Raw genomic sequence first — 20,613 nt, 5'->3', positions numbered from 1 at the left:
ACTGGCTCAGAACTGTAAGCGGAGCCCTAAGGCCCAGGCCCAGCGCCCCACTCACCTCGCCGTCGTAGTCCCTCGGTGGGGCATCGCTGCCTTGGTCCATGCCTCCGGAAGACAGGGAGCCCTCCGACGGGGAGGGCACGGGCTGCTGCTGGGCACTGTAGCTGCCCCCAGAGAACTCCCTCTTTAACGCGCTGCCGTTCTGTGCGGACGACCCTGCGGGGCAGCATTCAAAAATTGTTCTCCGCAGGCTGTGCAGGTGGCTGGGGGGCCGAGTCAGCCTCCCACTGTCCCACAGGGATCCTGCTGGCTTTGAGTGGGGCACTGGGGACAGCCTGGAGCAAGCCCACCATCTTCCCAGCCATGGTCCCTCCTGCTGGGCAGGGGCCGCAAAGTGACTGGCCTTGCGGTGCCTCTGCATCAAGGCCTGCTGACCCCACACTTCCTCTACAACCACCCGGCGTCTCCACCGAGCTCCTCCCTTAGGGACAGACTCTGTCCCTGCGGTGGCGCCTCTTAGGAGCTGCCTTCCTGGCATTTGGGGCGCTGTGGGGTAGCACGTGGATGCTATTGCCTGCCTCCCGCGGCCAGCCCCACAGCCAGTGCTCAACGGTGTGGACTGGCAGCACAGGTAGAGCGATTCCCAGAAAAAGAGGGTAGTGCCCTCAACGCCAGACTACCAGCCAACTAGAGGATTTCCCGAAACATCACAGAAAAGGTGAAGCATCTTCACTCCACACAGCAAGACGCCGGACACACAGAATGACCGGCTTTTCTTCAGAAATCGTACTCTGCTCCACTCTGAGAGGTGGGGCACATGAAAACGAGCATCAAAATCAAGAGTGCAGAAAAATGCTAGGACTGCTGGCTATTAGTAGGTTCTACACACGGGGGCGTCAAAGCTTGTGGGAAAAATGAGTAAGACGATAACAGTTTTTCTGTGAACTTTTTTAAGAGTCCACATATCTGCAAAACTGTATATGGGTTTATATTAACGGCATTTTAGTTTTGTTTCCTAAGTTGGTTTAATGAAAATTTCCTAATTTGCCAACCTGAATACTCTGTCCTAAGCTTAAGCAAGTGAGATAGCGGGTGGTGTTAGGGGCTCACTTCTGGAGGAAGAAGTTACTAGAAGCTGGCTGAATGTAAGAACTAGTTGATCGAGGCCTACTAAGGAAGGGGCCAGAGCTCTGGTAGCACAGCAGGCCACCCATTGTGCAACGAACCAAAAAGTCACCAGTTCGAACCCACCAGCCACTCTGAGGGAGAAATACTTGAAGTCTCAGAAACCCAAAGGGCCAGTTCAACTCTATCCTAGGGCCTCTATGAGTTAGAATCGACTTGTTGGCAGTGAGTTTGTTGGTTTGAAGGAAGTGTAATGGAGAGTACTTTGAAGGTGATAAAGTTGTTTTGTAAAAAAAATTAAATATATAGCTTTGAAAAAGTAAAATAATTCCGGGTATTTTTGGTATCCCTTCGTATTCTAGAAGCTGTGACTGGCCTTCCTTCATTTAGTCTAGTAGTTCTCAACTTGTGGGTCACGACCCCTGTGTGGGGTCGAACAACCCTTTCACAGGGGTTGCCTGATTCGTAACAGTAGCAAAATTACAGTTAAGAAGTAGCAACAAAAATAATTTTATGGTTGGGGGTCACCACAACACGAGGAATTGTAAGAAAGGGTCCGGCATGAGGAAGGTTGAGAACCACCGATTTGAGTCCAACGTGGCTAACTACTCTCCTTCCTTGGGCTTGCTGAGCACAGCTGCAACGGCCTGCTCACCCCACAGGAAGGGAGTGCCTGGGGTCATGACCTACACTGTTCCAGCAGGAATCCCTGCCAGCGGCTACAGCCTCCCCTGCCCTGCCTTCCCACATCCACCCACCAGCAAGCCACACTGCTTACTTCCCAAATGAACACAGCTACATCCCGCAGCTCCTCCCTTCTCTCCACTCCTCCTCCTCCTCTGCCACTGCCCTGTGCCACGCCAGCCTCTCACCCGCACGCATGCTGCCTTCCACTTCTGCTCACCTCTCATTCACTCTCCACTTGGTAGTCAAAGGGATCTTAAGAATGTAGATTGGATGAAGGCCTTTCCCTATTTAAAATTCTTCAAAGTGTCCCCATGGCATTTTTAATAAAAATTTTTCTTTTTTCAAGTTCATCGACATTATTTGAAGCAAGGACAAATACACATGTACAAAGGTCCGCTGTCACACCCACATACATTAGTGGACAGCCTGTCCCTCTCCCTGTTGTCCAGTCTGTGTGTCCATCTACTCATAGATTGCAGTTATTGCATGACTGCTTACCTCTGTTGCCATGAATTCTTGTAAACCACCACATCTTCCCCAGGCGTTATCATTGTTTTTATCAGTTTACTGTTTATTGCCTTCTCCTTCTCCCATGTGACTACCTGCCATGTGACTTCCCCTCCAAAGCCCACCCACCCCTGGTAAGCTATATATATATATATATATATATGGGTTTTTTTTGCACCCAAGAATATTTTATGTTAGTGTGGAAACTGTTTCTTGACTTTCTACAATACTGGCCTCCAACAATATTTGTCCTTTAGTGGTCAACTAATGTCTCTCAGCATAACAAACATTTCTTACCTTGATGTCCCAATCACTGCTTGACCGGACCCTGGCTTCTCTCTCTCATTTCATTTTTTTCACTCCTGCAGCACTGCCAGCTATAGTGTGCTGTCAGTGACTCAAACCGAGGGTCTGAGTGTGAGTATCACCTCTCGGGAGGTGGCGTGGTTTTCTTCATTATTCGAGGTATGAGTTCATCCCCAACAATTATCCCCTTTGTTTATTCTCGAATATGACACCCTGCTTATCATAAATGCTTCTGAGAATTTACCACCACAATTTGGAGTATTGTTTGCCTGTCTCCAATTGCTCTATTAAAGGCTCCAGGGCTAGTTTCTTAACACCTGCATCTGTACCTGCTGACACTGCCCGGGCTCCTCCACAATGCGACACGTGCCTGGCTGAGCACGCGTGGCACTGCCAGGGCATGTGGGCATGCCCTTCTTACAGCCTGGGGGCACTTACTTGCTGACAGGCCACTGCTGGCGCTCATGGAGCGTCCGGGCTCAGGGCGGGACTTGGAGATAGACGGAATGCTGACGGAGCCACTGAACACAGTCCGGCTTTCCTGAGGCCGAGGGTTCTGAAGAGAAAAGAAAGAGAATTCTCCAGTCAGAGAAAAATGGATTTTCTCCAGTGATGTCTATTTTTCCATGTAGTTATATAAAGACATAGATCTATCTTGACCAAGTGATAAAGAGCAAGGAACAAATCCTTCCCTCCCACAAAAGTAACATCCTCCCCCACAAGCGTAAGCATTTATCATTGTACTTATTAAATATGCTCATCAAATCAGATCAGGGCAGGCATTCAGCTATAGGAATTGTGAGGGTAGAAAGTAAAAGTTAGATGGTTAGCAGTGACAGAGTAGGGTAGAATTACATGGACATTTGCAGGTAAGTAAAATAGAACTGTTGTGAGATATTTATTTAGGATAGATACTTCAATAGCCAAGGAAAGCAATCTATTTGGTAGAAAGGCAGTTAAAATGGAATTCTCAAGTAAATGTTTTGTTCACGGGGTACCAAACATGCCAGTCCCGTTTCTGACTCCAGTGCCCAAGTGTCTTTCCTGACTCCCATGGACAGAGCAGCAAGGGGAGTCATGAAGAGGGGTCTGGGAATACTGGTTTGAGAAGTTTTCCCTTTCTTTATTGAATGAGTCGAGTTAGAACCGAGGCAGGTGACCTCTGCCAGGAAAGGGCGCTCGAGAGTGTGTGGACAAGCTGTCTCCGTGTGGCCCAGGCAGAGGCGAGGCGGCCTCCTCTCCTCGTGGCTCCAGCCTTCCAGACCAGAGGGGTGTCCAGGCTGGTCACAGTGCACATTCGGTAAAAACCTTTCACTGTTCCTTACGAATAGGGGAGGAGGCAAACGACATACGCCCCTTTACGGGTTACCCCTTCTCTACCACAGGTACTTTCTTCCATAGGGGAGAGGGCCCTAGCTTCATGGAAGCATTTCCAAATGGTCTGATTTCTTACAATTTATAAATGTTTATTTAGAAAATATGTTCTCCAACTCATCTGGCATACTGCTCCCTTGAGTTGTGGTCAGTTAATGCGTCCTTCTAGCCCTGGTTCCTTCTGTGACGGTTCCTAGTTGGGGGCTTGATACACCTGTGGCTATCACCCCAATGCTGAGGGCATTCTTTGCCAGGAGGATGGACAGAAATAGGGTGGATTGAGACGGGATCTTGGTAGACAGTGTGACCCAGGCCACACTCACCCTTTGTTTCCCTGGGGGCATCTTTGACTTTACCCTTGTAGAGTGCGACTTCAGACAGCATCGTCTGTGGAGTATAGATTCTGTTGCTACCACACACTTACTCACCTGGATAGCCTCTATTCCTGACAGAGCGTTGGTAGAGGGGTGCTCGTAACGTGGCATATGCCGTTGCCTCCTCTGGTATTTTTAAGATGTTCCCTGAATGTGGACTCTGGTGAGCAGTGTGACTTTGAACAATGTTGGCTTCTGGTTCTGGACCCTGCATTCAGCTCACCTCGGCCTGACCTTCAGATTTGTGCCTGAACAGCCCCCATCACCACGTGAGACTGTTCCTCAGTTTCCGTGGGGGCACTGCAGTGACTTGCAGAACCCGGGGATGTGAGGGGAGACTCAAGGGAGGATTCCAGTGGAAACGGAGCAGAATAGCATAGTAAGAGATAGACATCTGGGACTTCTTTAATCTCCAACTCCTTGGCACTAATCTGGCACGAATTCTTCTAAGAGACATTAGGACATGACCACAGTTGGTGTCAGAATGGCAGGGCTGACTCACTGGAAATGTGGTTTTAGGAAAACAGAAATAAAGGGGAAAATGAGAAGTCTTTGGTTTCTGGACAGGAATGCTTTGGATTAAATGCTGTAGATTAAAGCGCCTATCCTTTTTCAGAGAATTACTCGGTGGCCCTGAGACTTAAATGCTTTGCCTAGAGCCCACACTCCAGTATTCAGTGTAGGTGTATGTTTATGCAGCCTCCCTGGATTGTTTTACCCTCAGGGGTGGTACTGCCCACTTTTGGAAACACTGATTTAGAAAACGCAAATGCTCCGCATTGATTTTTCCTTCATAGCAATTTACCAGCCCAAGTGTTATCAGGCAGCCCATCCTGATTGTTAGCCATTCAGAAGAGACAGCACAGCAGGGCAGACATCTGTGCCACACGGCTTGGCAGTAGCGAACCTGTGCCCTCCTGTGTGTCACGAGGACAACACCTACCTCACGGGGCTCTCCTGAGGAGTAAGGGTGTGGCAGCGACAAACACAGAGCGCTACTGCCATGCCCGCTCTGCACCTTGCGTCCCCTGCTCTAATACCAACCCAGGCTGCAATCTGCCCCATCACTGACACCGTCCCTTTCAGTTGCCTCAAAAGAGAAACTAGCGGGGAAAAGACATGTTTTACCTGCATTAAACAAGATGGTCACTCTCTAATGAAAATGCAGGGGGGAAAAACACATTAAAAAGTGGTCATAAAACAAACCCTGCAAGTCTTCCCAAGGACCAGTTAGTTGCTAAGTGAAGCCAGTCGTTCTCACTCTGAGCAGGAGACGGTCTCTTCACAAGATGCTCTCCTCTGGGAGGTGCGATCACCTTCCCCACGACTGTCATGACCCAGTGGGCAGGTGTCACTGGGCATCACTGACAACTATATGGTTAGCCTGCAGTTCTCTAACGAGTTCACTGAATTTGTTTTGTTGATTATAAAGGGGAAAAATGGAAAATACTGAAATAGTGGGAAAGATTAAAATAAGTCGCCTGTGAATTCACCAGATGCTGTTGACAGTCCAGTGTGCGCCTGTTCATCCTTTCCTCTCCGACATTCCCCTACCCGGAGTTTTCCTCCAGGCGAATAAATGTATTCTAAAACGCTGTCATTATTTGTCTTGTTTTACTGTTTCAAACATCTTCAATCACTTGTGGTTTAGGGGAGAATACCTTCTCTTCTGCTACTACTAACGCAAGAAAAGCTCAGAGATGCAGCCGCATACCTAGCATACAGTGACCCTATCGTTTACAATGTTCACATAAACCTGTAAGTATTTTACAAGTTTCTTTAAGAGACAAGTCCTGAATCTTTAGACTATATATTACATGGTTCACTGCAAGTCTGCCGACGGACACTGTTTGTAGACACTTCCTCTGCCCTGCCACCAGCAGCACCGCCAACCACAGCTTGTTGTGGAGACAGCCCGGGGGTCTGGTGTTTCTAATCACAGAGTTTGCGACTTTATAGCTTGATCCCTTTAGTCATGTTAGCGTTCCTTACACTGACAGCTGTGGTAACAACGTAGGCACCTACAATGGTGACCATGCTCTACAAGGTACTGGAAAATCTTTGCTGAATAAATTGTTGGATTATGCCTGAAAGCACAAGTTTTTCTTCAGTTTTTCAGACTAATTTAGATGAAAGTCTATGAATCTATGTAGTTTGAATTCCAAATGATGAAGGTTTCTGTAGTGCACACGGTATTCCAGTTAATACTGGTTTGGTGTTAAAATTGCGTCAGGGTACAAGTTTATGCATGTCTTAAAGATACAAAATACCTTTAGCTTTTATTGTTTGGCAGAACAGTATTCCATGGGAATAAATGAAGAAACTAGTGGCGATTCTCCAAGTCTTTTGACACATGTACTAGCTCTTTTAAATGGTGGCCAACTTAGTGCAGGAACATGGGCACACATAGTGGAGATTGTTTCAGAGTACAAAAACCAAGCAATAAATAAACGTGCTCAATTCTAGCTAGGAAATGTTTTGAATTATAATGAAAGGAGAGTTGAGACCTGGAACCTCAATCCCTGGTTGCCATGAACCTAAAAGTTTGTTGGCTGGCCTCAAACTCAACCACTGCCATTTTGGGACATATATAAAGCTGACAGAGGTCCATGTAATCCTTGGTATGTTATTTGTTTAGAGCAAACACTACCTTTTGCCCCCTCAAAGAAAATAACACTTTGGAATGAAAGCAGACCACGTGAGCGCGCCAGCATTCACGCACATCCAGAAGCACTCTGTAAGATGCGTGTGACCTGCACGCAGCAGCACAGGACACGCCACAGAGGCCGCTGGCCAGCTCAAACTCGAGGCTTTTACTGACCAGGACTCTCTCTTTAGGACATTTAAAATACCTCAGTGCTGTCCTTTTCTCTTAAAAAAAATCTACCCGAGGGCAAACGGTAATAAAGGATTATATACCAAAGAAAGTTTCAAAGGACAAGATGGAAAACAAAACCAAACCCATTGCTCATTCATTCAGCTATAAAGTGATAGGGAACTTAAGTCTCCGATCCTTTCCACATGCAAATACTGTATGTTTAAAATGTCGACATACATCCAGGAGCGTAATAAGGTAATGGAATGGGTGCACTAGTTCTGTGACGTATCTATTATAGGTGATGAACTTGAGCAGGACGGACGGACACTGTCGCTGCTGCACTGGGCTCCAGCACAGTAACGCCCATGAGGGAGGGGCAGGACTGGGACAGTTGAGCCTGTTTTACACTGGGTGAGGAGCTGGACCCGACTGGAAGGGACTTAACAACAAGGGCAAGAGACTTCTCTACCATCTTTTATAGAGAAGTTCTTATTGCGTCTAATTGATGCAATGTTTCTCTGGTATCCTCTACGTAAAATCTGTTACCAAGCCAATGAAGGCTTATTTAACTTTAACCATGGCTAATACTTTGACAAATAAAACATTTAAGTGACATTATAATTTAATGCTAATATCAGTGACAGTCTTGAATAATTTTAATGCAAATACATAAGCTTCTCATAGTATTACTTCTCATATTTCAATAGAATATTACTATATGCACAAGTGAATCAATTGATGCTACTTTAAAGCATCAATTTCTCTAAGCCAGCAGACATTATGAGAAATGGGTTCTCATGAGACAATCTCAGTATCTTATTATCTATAGAAAGTAACTTGGGAAAAATTCCCTAAGTTAGAAGGAGCATACGTCTTAGTGAAAATGTGTGGGGGCTTCAAAAAGCCTATGGACAAATTCTATTATCTTTAATTCCATTTTCCAATGAACTTTCTGAAACACCATGGTATGACTTCAATGGTCACCAGTTCTCATCCCAAGGAGCCCGAGGGCCACAGTGGGGTAGAAGTTGGGGTGCTAACCGTAGGGTCAGCAGTTACAACCCACCACCATTCTGTGGGGCAAACATGAGACCGTCGGCTACTTTAAAGATTTCAGCCTTGGAAACACACAGAGGCAGTTCTACTTTGTCCTGTAGGGTCTCTACGAGTTGGGAAGGACTTGACGGCAGTGGTATCCCTCATCCCAGGGCAGAGGCCCTGGGAACAGAGACATAAAGTCAGTGACTGGGCCACGCCAGATGCTGTGGTCTCTCAGCTGGCAGCACAGGTTGCTTTTTCTCTCTTTGATTTAGTTCTCTTATCTTGGGTCCTGGCTAGAATTATAAAGACATGCCAGTAGCTTAAAGATTAGTATATACTTTTGTAAAATTTCCTGTTACTAATTAATAGTATTAATATTATAGCGATTTAAAAATTTCATTACAGATAGAAGAGGGGTGGTCAGGGTCTACATAGACTTTAAGCTTACCAAATAGAAATTTTCTTATCTGACTTGATCTGGTTATAGGGTAATGAACTATAAAACCCAGAAATTCTGGGAGCACACTATGATGGGAAAAAATTTCATTGAACACAGAAAAATATCATTACATTTCAAGAATAACACTGAAATCCTCCCTAGTCTTCCATCTTCTTCTTTAAAAAACAGAAAAAAAGAAAAGGAACCTGAGGAAGGAAGTGCAGGAGGAAGGACATAATGAGAAGGAGAAGGGAAGAGAAACTGGCCGAGGAGAAAGAGGCCCAAAGGAACGATTCACCGACAGGTGCCACCTCAGCGCTGTGACTGTTAAGTCCGGCAGCAGGAAACCAGTGTGTGGTTAGTAAGAGTTAGCGCCTGACTCCGTTGTTCATACCCTCCGAGTCAGAAAGCTTGGTGTACCAGGGACAGAGTGAAGAGACGGGGAATATTCAGGGTTTATGGAATCAGGAGAGAGGAAATTTTCAGCAGAATTAACACTCATGTGATAGATGTGCTCAAAGTTGATCGGAGAGGAGATCAGACCGGAGAGATGATGTGGGGATGGATATGGGAAACTGGGCTATCAAAAACAACAGAAAGGAGACAAAAAGGTAATAAGGTAATGAAATGGAGTCACTAGTTATATGTAACATATCAGACAACATGCTCATAGAAAAACTGAAGGACTAGCTTACATCAGACCCGAATCCTTAGTAAACTATTTTTAAGTCTTGAAAGTTAAACTTAGTCGTTCTCTTGCCAGTTACTTAGTAATGGATTTGCAAAAGATCATTCACCTTATAAAAGCATTGTCTTTTACTATAAGTGAGCAGACGCTGGAGTTCTGCATGAAAACATGGCAAAAATCTACCAAAAATGTTGAGTAGAAAAAGCAAGAAACAATGAAAGAAAAGGACAAGTGTTGCTATAGCTAACTTCTGATTACACGTGTTTGCTGGCTGTTTTTCTTCTAGAGAACTGTGAAACCTCTTTCAGCCCCGTTGGTGTACTGATCATGCGTTAGACTGCCAACAGCTAGGTTGGCAGTTGGCAACCATGTCCTGGTATTTATACGACTTGTAAGCTTGATCTTACAGATCTTATTGCATTTTTAATAAGTATAGTAATGGAGGAAATATGGTAATTATTGGCTTACCTTTTAATCAGGTCCAGCTGCTCTCCATTATAAACCCAAAAAAACACAATCCCGCCCCCCCTCGCCCCCTGCAACCCCCACCAAGGAAGAAGTCACGCCTTCTTCCCTTCACTGTTCAGATGTGTATTTAAAAAATTAAATTATGTACTACTAAATTAAAAGGGGAAAACATTTTAAAGGCTAATTTTTCAGATCAAATAACTAGTGAATATTTGGGAACCATCATTTAGTGCCCAGTCACTTTCTCTAATGGGTTTTCAAGGTTTGGTTCTTGAAGTGTAGCTCTTTGTTAAAAGACCTCCACTCATTTTTTCACTGGAGGCTGAGGATGGATAGCATGCTTGCGAGGAGGCTGCTTAAGCTCAGCAAGACATTTATCTCATCATGATTTCAGATGAGCTTGCTTTGTTAACAAATTATCTCGGCTTAAAAATAAATAGGTAACTTCTGTAAAACATGTTTTGAATTTAGAGATATGAAAGAAATTTGTAATCCCCAAGATTGTTTTAAAAGATTGATGTAAAGTTTGTAACTTTGATTTAGGAGAATGAACTTCTGAAAGACTTATAAGGTCACTGAAGTAGAAAACTTTATTAACCATTTTAATGAAGAGGAAGAAAGTTATAGGTAACTAAAATAACTAATCAAAAATCTAGGAAAACTGCAATATGCTAAAGAATAACTCTTTTAAAGGTAGAATATTACTCTTCCATTCAACTAGCAGAAAAATCTGTCCTTTATTGTCAGTATCTACTGATGTAAAACAGGTAAATGATAAAACGAATTCATGAAAATGAATGCAGTGTATATTTCTTTGAAATACAGGCCATCATCTACAGATTGCTTATATTTTCTTGGCTCATCAAGAGACACACGAAGCATTACCATCTGATACAGAAGAGGGAAAAAGAAGCCCTTCCTGACCCTTCTATATTCATGAGGCAAACAACCCTATTTCAGGACCATTTGATACAAAGGAAGTAGAATTAAACTAATAAAAGCATCCAAAAAACTCTACAAGCTTTTCATAGGAAGCAATGTTTATTTGAATAAGTTAAAACATAAAAATCTTTGAGGTACACATCTTGACACAGATGACATGTGCCTTTGGTATTTGAAAGCTCTTCTTATCATGCCAATATTAGATGGATGTAATTCATTTTTATTTTTGGAAATGGATCATTAAATAAAGATCATTTCAAAAGATGAACATATTAAAATCTGAGACTACATGACAAGCTTTTCAATAACCCAATACATACATAGGTACATACACACATACAAGTTTTTTCTAGACATGCATATTATATTGTTGGTCAACAATGTCTATTCAGAGACAAGCATAGTTCTGGGCATATAGAAAGTGATCAAAAAGCATTTCTAAAATAAGATGAATAAATGCCTAGGAAAAATCCCATCTTATATGCGCTTTGAGGGTTAAAAGAAAAAAGTCATATGAAAATAAAAGGACTATGAAGAACAATAATCAAGGTGAATGACTCATAGTTTATATGAGTAAGAAGCAGATTGCAAAAACTCACACAAATTTCTCATCTCTGGAAATAGGTAGAAAAGTGTGGAATTAAAAGAGAATGAAAATTTCCCACTAACTCTGTGAAGCCCTCTTGTACAAAAGTGCTCACATGATAAGGAAACATTAAAATATTGGAAGGAATATTAGAAAAAGGATTGAACTTGGCCAGGGCAAAAAAAAATAAAAAAAATCACTTGGAATCAACAAGGTGGCCAAGGACTAAGAAAATCAAAGGACTTTTAACAGAAAATCAAGACTTCTAATCATGTGTTGAGAGATGAATCTTTGGAAAACACTACCTAAATTTGTTTGGCTTAGTAATAAAGACAAGGTCTTATTTTTTAATAAAAGATTTGCTTTAAGTGGTGAGAGGGTGAGGGGACAACAAGGGAGGGACGTTTAGATATAAAAGTTCTTGCAGTGTTTGAAAGGGACATTTCCCTTCAGGGTGCACGGTCTTACTGTGCATGAGGGTCTCAATGAACTCAATGGGTTTTACCTGCGGCAGAATACCAAGTCGAGGGATATTTCTGAATTTAGTGTCAATTTAAGGAATTGTGGGACACAGTAGAGTATAAAAAAAAAAAAAGGTCTACAAGTCTTATTGTTATTTGAATATATGAATCGAAAGCTGTTTCTTTTTGCTCACTAAATGAAGCAACTGCATGAAAGAAAGTTTAAAGAGATAATACCTAATAAAAACCTTTAAAACTACTGAAATAAGTTTATATATGTTGATACATTACTTTGCAGCAGATGCATTTTTGGAATTTATATCCCTCTATATTTATTCATATCAGGTTTTGAAAAATATTTACTAAAATACAAAAGTTTAACTAAAATAGTACATAATACTTGACGTGTCAAATATGAATTATAAGCATATTCACGTTTCAATAGGTTTCATGTTTTAGAAATTCTTTCTATTGAGATACTTATAACCAATATTGAAACCATCATAAGGAAAGAAGAGGTTTTGTACAGTATGGTTCTGCTGCTCACTTTTGAAAATAAAAGAAAACAAGACTAGGGTTTTAAGCAGATGTTCAAATGAGAAAACAACGGAGAGAAATCTGAAATCTCATTCTCCCCCAAAAAACCTGAAAAAATTGTATAGCTTTTAAGTATGCTGGACAACTAACAGTTTTAAAATGTTTTATATACTTTAATTATTGTGTTAAGAAATATTTATTTCTATTTACCCAGTATAGGCGCCCTGGTGGCATATGGTTGGTTATACACTGGGCTGCTAAGCAAGGTCAGCAGTTCAAAACTTTCTGCCCAAGACAGAAAGACAAGGTTTTCTATTCCCATAAAGAATTACAGTCCTGGAAATTCACAGGGTCAGTTTTACCTTGTCCTAGAGGGTCGCTCTGAACAGACATTAAATTGATGGCAGAGAGAACAGTTATTTGCCCAACACAGCTAATAAACATCTTAATTCCAAAAGGATATAGGACTCTTATATATGATTTTCACTCCTTAAAGGCAGGAATATTCCTGTAATTGTACAATAATGCCCTTGATAATGATGAACAGAATGATGACAGCGAGAAGAGGCACATTCATTCATAAACAGAGCCAGACGGTTAAGTGAGAAATTTATAAGGAGGAACTAGGACTCAAGTGAATTGACTTTTCTTTTCCCCCACGGAATAAGTAGAAAGCATCCTTTAAAAGCTTTTAAAATTTAATATTTTTTAAAATGTAAGGACTTTGTGTCAAGTTAAGCTACCTATTTTTGCTTTGTATCAATAATATATGCTTATATGTTCTGTATCACAGTAGAGTAGGTAGTGTGGGTAGTTAAGACTCACTTTCCTAGAAAGAACTTTGGGTCAAAATTGCCAAATCATCTCCCTAATTGCCAAAGTGTATTAAACATGCTGAAAATTCTGTGTAATTATGTATTTAGCAGCTTTAATGCTGAACAAAAGATTCCTAAAAATCCTATGACAGAAATGGCAAGTATAAACAGAGCCTAGACAAAAATCATTTTAATCTCAATACAGTAGCTCTGAGAATACAACCTTACATTGTTAAAACACAATAGCATTCCTATGTTGTGCTCTTTTGGTATGTAAGAGTGACAAGACCATATATTTGCACTGGGGCAAAGGAAAAGTATTTAATTTTCAAATGAACTGAGAGCAATAACCATTAATTGTCAAGCTAATGTGTTTTTTGTCTGGAAAAACGGATAAACTTACTAAGAAACCAGACTGAATTGCTTAAACATAGTAAAATTTTAGTGATTTAATGACCAAGTCTGACTCTAGGTATAAACCCTCCCCAAATCCAGTAGTTTCTTCCACCAACAACAGTAAGTCTACATCTGAATTTATAAGGCTTGGAATTAAAGAACTTGAATTTGTTTTGTGATCAAATTTTGAGATAATTGCCTACATTGTACGTTTTCTCATGCTAAAACTATGCATCTTATACAGATTATGATATACTGAGATAAACATTTCCTCCTTGTATTATATACCTTTAAAAATTACTATTCATATATAAATATCACATGTTCCTAGCTCCAGTCATGTTTATATCCCCTTGTCATCCCTCTTACCATGGGTAGGTCTTTTAGAATCTGTATTCCATCTCCGGGGCCCATGTGTGCTATGTGGTTAAAATTAGTTGGGTTAGAAATTAATTTGTTTCTCATTTCTGGATCTCGTAGCATCTCTCTGCAAGATAAAACACCTGTTTAGACACTTTTTCCAGACTAAATTTAGTTAATTTGGAATACTGAGCATATTTTGTTATTATTTCTAAGAAAAAATTTAAAAAATGAAATTGAAAAATTACATTAATATGTAATTAAAAACAATAGAATATGCACAATTAAAAACCCACTTCCTAACCCTATAAGGCCTGAATTTTTAATTTCAGGGGAAAAAAATTTTTTTTTAATTCTTTACTTTCATAGTTATCAATATATATAACAACCAAAGTATATTAATTATGATATATGTGTGGATTATGATAAGAGTTGTATGAGCACCAATAAAATGATTTAAAAATGTAGTAAAAAATATATATATATATAAATTAAATGTTACAAAAGCATCATGCTTGGCGTTACAGGGCTAAGAGAATTTAAGTAAAAGATTTAATAATTTTTGGTAGGAAAAGCGTTCTTGTAATACTTAAGATATCAAAGCATCTCAATTTTATTTAACAGATATCCTGACCATTTTACTTATGTATTTTAAAATAGTTGACAACATTTTAGTTCTGCTGACAGCAAGGACTCAAGCAGAAAGAAAATGTTTTGAAAATGATGGCAACAAATGTACAAATGTGCTTGACACATGGATGGATGTATAAATTGTGATAAGAGCTGTATGAGCCCCCAATAAAATGATTAAAAAAACATTTTAGATATGATTTTACATGTGATTAGAATTTTTTTTCCATTTGCTCAAGAAGAAAATAGTTAACCTGCAGTTCTCAAACACATGCAAGTTTATCTACAGACATGTTCTATCTTTATAGTCTATGTTTATATCATAGAAAGGCACACATTTCAAAAAGTATGGCTATTTTACATACATACACAAATGAATAAAAACAAGGTACTTTTTTATCTGGTGCACATTATGACGTTGAGTAACATTACATTGAGAAAATGCATTTACTATTGGTTTTGACATTTGTTGATAAAAGGATTTCCTCAGAGATTAAATACAGTATTACCATTAAATAGTCCTTCAGATGCTACAAGCATACACAGATGATAATTAAAAATTAAATATCTACCTCCTCTGTTGCATCCTTTCTTCTTCTGGAACTCTGAAGGAATAACGTCGCTTATTGTTAATATTTCTCACCATTTGTTTCCGACTATTATCTGATGTTTCAGGAACTACCAGTTCATCTCCTTCTGTTAAAAATAAAACACACACACATACAGACACAAAAAGAATATTCTTTTTTTAACACTGCTAAAACGCTTTCTACCCATAAAACTCCCAAACAGTATAAATGCTAATCAATTGAACAATTACATACAGTTGTTATAAGCAAGAATGATCAACTAACTTATGTAAACAGATATATGCTCAAATAAAACAATCCTTATTTTAATTTGCTTTTTAGTGCGAAGTGCCAACATTTTACTCAAAGAAACATGTAAGTTGCCTTGGCGCCTTGTCAATTTGACCTGCCTCTCTATGCCTGACATTTCTAAACTGGTGCTCTCTCCCTCCAAGTACTGGCTTCAATGGCTGGAGGGTGTTAAGAGCTCCTTATGAATAAGTACACAGTAATCAGGCATAAGATACATAATCATAGTAAAGATCCCTTTTATATAACAAAACATTTCTTCTCCAACATCCAATCTGTGAAATGTGGAGTAAGGGAAAGGAACTGTGCTTCCATTACCTTCCCCTTTAGCATAGGTAAAAATCTGTCACTATAGCTATTTTTCTGACCTTGGGGAGGAATGATATTTAATCATATAAATGTGGGATCCTAGTGTCCACCATATCCTATTTCAGTCATATAATACCTATAAATAAATGTGTGTGTCACTCAGGAGCTTCCAAACTATGCTGAACTATGTCAACACGCTCTAAGAATAAAACAGATAATGTAGTCACAGCACATCAAGCGATGTCATTTTTGAAATCAGATAAAGCAAAAGAAAGCCAATGTTTGAAAATTTTAGGTACAAAACGCTGCGATGAGACAAACAAGGTGAGAAGTGGTCTGCAGAGCAAGCCCGAGTAGATGAGTAAGGGAACTGGGACTTGTCTGGGAGTGTAACAGGGCCGCTTGCTCAGAGGACAGTCCCACCAACAAACACGAAAAGAAGGGCGTTTTAAAAGTAGATGAGATTATAAACATGGGACGTATGAGGGTGGAGCAGGTCTCGAAGAGTTATAGTAGCCATGGGAGATTCTGAAGAGCTGCTGGGAATGTGTGCTCCTGAGACGGAGAAAGAAACGCCTCTGGAAATGAGATTTTTTTTTTTTCTTTCCAAAAGACAAGACATTAAAATTTTGTCTGGTTCTTAGCCTGGAACGGAAAAGTGAAAGCCGGGAAAAGACAGGTTGGAATAAGTTTTCTCGTATAGACACAAACTGCTATGGACATATTTTATGACCAACACAGTCATGCACAGTGGGAAAAGGGAGGATCCAATCTTAGACATATTTGGAGACCTGGGAAAAAGTAAACAGGATCATAATGAAAGTGAGGAGTTGAAGGTAAGCCTCATTAGCTTCACAATACATCTATCTGCATGGAAATCAATAGAGAACTTGAGTATCTTTTCTCAAGTCGTATGCGAATATCATCTTAGCAGACTTCTACATTCTCCGACACTCTACCAGGAGACCAAATGAGAAATCAATCTGTTCATTTTCGTACTAAAACTGAAAAAAATAAAATAAAAAGAAACAACAAAATTGATAGCTATTTTTCTGATAGCTGAGTATATATTTTTATTGGTGGAATAAGGGGGTGGGGGAGGAAAGAATAAAAGAGATCCTTCTATCTAGAGATACGTGGTAAGTATTTTTACTTATATATGAGAGCATTTAAATTGTTCTGTTTAAAAATACATAACAAACTGTATATACATCTTCATTGAATAGATTCACCCACAGTAATCAGAAATTCATTAATACTTTTACCATGTAGAATTTTGTTGCTAAGACATGGGAATGCTATTATATAGAAGAGGACAATACAGTATTCGTTACAAGTGTGATTTTCTACTCTGATTGACAAACAAACAAAAAAAATCTTTTCTGAAACAATTACACATGCATAGTCTCTTGGCTGGAGAATCACCTCACGACCGGTCACTGACCAACTGCCCCGTCTCTTCCCTGTAACACCTGGAATTCCCGTTTGTGCTGCTGATTCTGGCCATTCCTGTGTCTTTCCTCTTAGCTGCTTCTCTCATTGTCAGTAGCAGTTGGGAAATTCTAAACCCTATACATTGAAATCCCAATCTGGGACTCCAGATGGATTTTCACACTTCATAGATTTTGATAGGTTCTATGGTAGTGAATGTACACAAGACATATTCAGTTCTATTTTCTCCTATCTCAGTACCCCACAGAAAAATATCAGGGTCATGTTAGAATCAAATATTTTTCTTATAAATTTATGTAAGCTTAAATGGAATGATATATTTGAAGAGTAGCTTACTTTAACATACTAAGAGAGTATAATAGTAGATCTAGTCGCTCCCACATATTGCTGATGTACCTTGGACAGTCAACTTAGATTATTTCCAGTGAAGCTGTCATATTGCTTAAGAACAATATTGTTGTCCTATAATTCATGCATCGTATGACTCAATAGTTTAAATACATTAAATAAGAGTTGTGCTTTGTTCACTGCAATCAATTTTGGGACTTTTTTTTCTTCCTTGTATTCATTATGATTAGCTCATTTCCCCCTCCACCTCCTCTGTCATAATCCTAATAAATTTATTAATCTAGTTGCTGTCTCTATAGATTTACCTATCCTGAATTTCATATAAAGAAAATCATTAACAAACCACCACCAACAGAATAAGAGACAGAAAAACCTCATTCCAAAAGATACCATGAAGTACTAAAATTCTCAAAAAAACTCACTGCCATAGAATCGATACCAACTCAAAGTGACCCTAGAGGACAGGCTAGAACTGCCCCTGAGTTTCTGAGATTATAACTGTGTATGGGAGTAGACAGTCCCACCTTTCTCCTGAATAAAAACTAGAACAAGTTAAAAATGGGTCAAAAGCAGTAACTGGACTAATAATTTCCTTGGAGCATGGCAGGGGAGGCTATGGGAGGATTGGGAGCTTATAACAATGAGTACATGGAAGAAGAAAATGCCCTAACATCTATTGTGGTGATGATTTCACAACTCTTCTGAGTATGATTGAACTATTGAATTGTATGATATGTGAATCATATATCAATAAGGCTATTAAAATGAGTCAAAAGGGAAGACAAAGGGTCAGATGTTAAATGTTAACCTAACTATATCTACAGTAATCCCATTTCCATTGCACTCTGTCTGGGGAGAACAATATTCATATCCTTGGTCAATGGACTGAGGGGCTTCAATGGAGGCTTGGTCCAAGTACATGATTGGGCTTCCACTATCATCTAGCCTTTTGTAAACTAAGTATTCAGCATTTAAGCTCTAGTTAAGTCTCTCCCTCTGATCTTGGATTTGATTGATCACACTTCTTTAGGGTGGACTTAACTGACACTTCAAGTATATGGCTGCTTGTTTTAAGACAAGCCTTCAAGACCTCAAATGCTTTCCTTTCTGATAGTCAGGCACCATCTGATTTCTTTACCACACTCTGCTACAGTACCCATATCTTCAGAGATTACATCATGAGGGCAAGTGTTAAGGCTCACATCATAACTACCTGCTCTTATATTAGGGCTCTTATAAATGTGAGCTCAAAATCCAAGAGTCTATCTATGGTTTAGATATACCTTTGGACCACTTTAGGGACAGTAATACTAGTTTTGTGAGAAATAATATAATCTTCATGGGCTATTTGGTAATTCTAATAATAATATCAGAAGTTTAGCCAATGGTATAGAATTTACAATACTATTGAGAAAAGGAAAATATACATATATAGGAGAAGCTGTCCTTTTAATATCTGTATTTTCTTACCTGCCATCTTGTTTTTGAAATATATTAATCGGATTGTCTCTAATCCTAAAAGATTTAATGATCCTTCACTGTTTAAGGGTCGGACCTGAAATAATAAAAACAAAATTAATACTTCAACAAAATCTTAAAAAAAATTAAACTATAATGTCATCAACACCCACCCTTGTATTTTATCCCACTCCCCACTTGAGTTCTCTTTTCCTCTTATGGACCTCCATCCTCCTTTACACCCAAGTCTGTACCTGTCAACCTTCGAGCCCATTGGTTAATCGCACTCTTGCCCTCATCCCTTGGGAACCGCCTAAATTTGTTCCCTCTGGCATGCCTGTCTTTGCCTTTATTTTTATCCCCAGAGTAGTGGAGCCATACAATATTTGTCCTATTGTGATTATATGTCCTTATGTTACTAACTTCACATAAGGCCCTCCAGGTCTATCCATAGCACGAGGTGCTTCATGGTTTCAAAGTTTTTGTGATGCATATATTTAATTGTGTGTATGTACCAGCTTTTCTTTATTCATTCTTCCACTAATAGGCTTTGGGCTGTTCCTAGCTTCTGGTAACTATCAGCAGTGCAGGGATGAACACGGGAGTGCATACGTCGGCTTGTTCTCTCTCTTACTTCTTTCAGATATTGTTGAACCATACAAGATTTCTAGTCTCAGTTGTTTTAGGTAGCACCCTACAGCTTTCCCAAATGGGTGTATAAATGTGTAGACCCACTAGGCGTGGATGAGAGTTCCAATCTCTGTGTCCTCCTTCAGTATTTGTTGCCTGCTTTTAAAATTGGGCATCATTGTCAATGTACAGTCATACCCAGACAAGTAGTGATTGTGAGCATTCTTTGTTTGCTAGCCATTTGAAAGTCATTTCTCAGTCATCAGTTTGTTCATGTTCTTTGTCCACTATTAAAAAAACACATCTTTTTCTTTGCTCACTTTTTAGTTGGATTATTCATTATTTTCTTATTGAGGTATTATAGTATTCTATAGATTTTAGAAAACAGTCCCAAAGATTTTAGTCTATTAATAAGGCATAGTATATTAAAACCTTTCATTTATCCTCCAACTTCAAAATACAGTCTTTATAGAAAATTAACAACAAAAATAACATTTTATTTTACCTGAAATTATAAAATGATCTAATTTGAAAGAATTTAAAATACTAAAGTGAAGCACAATAAAAATATATCCGAACCTTATATTTGACTTCTTAAAGCTATTAGTGACTAAATAATTATATTAAAACTATATCAACATAGCTGCTTTATGAATTCTTATTATAAAAAAACTAAACATAAACATATTAGGTAGGTGAAATTACAGATCACAGGGGAAAAGGAGGGCCTGTCAATAGTGATGAAGCAAGAGTATTCATACGGAACCAAATTAAATTGGATCCTTATTTCACACAATACACACACATATTCAATTCCAGATGGATTGTGGTAGTTATATAATTTCATATCAACTTGATAAATAAGTGTAGGGGTAGAGTCTGGCCTGCCAATCAGGTCACAGCCTGATGATGTCTCCTTGTGGGCATGGCCTTCTCATGAGGATTCTAGAAACTTTCTCTCTCTCTCTCTGCTTCACTTTCCTGCTG

General features: G+C 39.6%; 1 protein-coding gene across 4 annotated transcripts in view; it reads right to left on the bottom strand.

The window, feature by feature from the left end:
- The window catches only part of CDC42BPA (CDC42 binding protein kinase alpha), a 303,883-nt gene that overhangs the window by 3,991 nt on the left and 279,279 nt on the right, over window positions 1-20,613 (bottom strand). For 3 of the 4 annotated variants that reach the window (XM_030887740.2, XM_004699965.3, XM_004699966.3), the window contains 5 exons: window positions 19,009-19,093; window positions 15,124-15,247; window positions 13,931-14,048; window positions 3,061-3,178; window positions 56-213 (listed from right to left, as the gene is read on the bottom strand). In XM_030887740.2, coding sequence (XP_030743600.1) covers window positions 56-213; window positions 3,061-3,178; window positions 13,931-14,048; window positions 15,124-15,247; window positions 19,009-19,093 — 603 coding nt within the window. Of the gene's footprint in view, window positions 1-55; window positions 214-3,060; window positions 3,179-9,062; window positions 9,249-13,930; window positions 14,049-15,123; window positions 15,248-19,008; window positions 19,094-20,613 lie in introns of all 4 variants that reach the window. The other variant, XM_045297994.1, reaches the window with a different exon arrangement.

The sequence above is a fragment of the Echinops telfairi genome, unplaced genomic scaffold (assembly GCF_000313985.2).
Source record: "Echinops telfairi isolate 266 unplaced genomic scaffold, ASM31398v2 ScPeMD7_7424;HRSCAF=8462, whole genome shotgun sequence".
In the NCBI taxonomy this organism is placed as follows: Eukaryota; Metazoa; Chordata; class Mammalia; order Afrosoricida; family Tenrecidae; genus Echinops; species Echinops telfairi.
The sequence above is the reverse complement of the archived record's forward strand: the minus strand, read 5'-3'. Positions and strand labels throughout refer to the sequence as shown.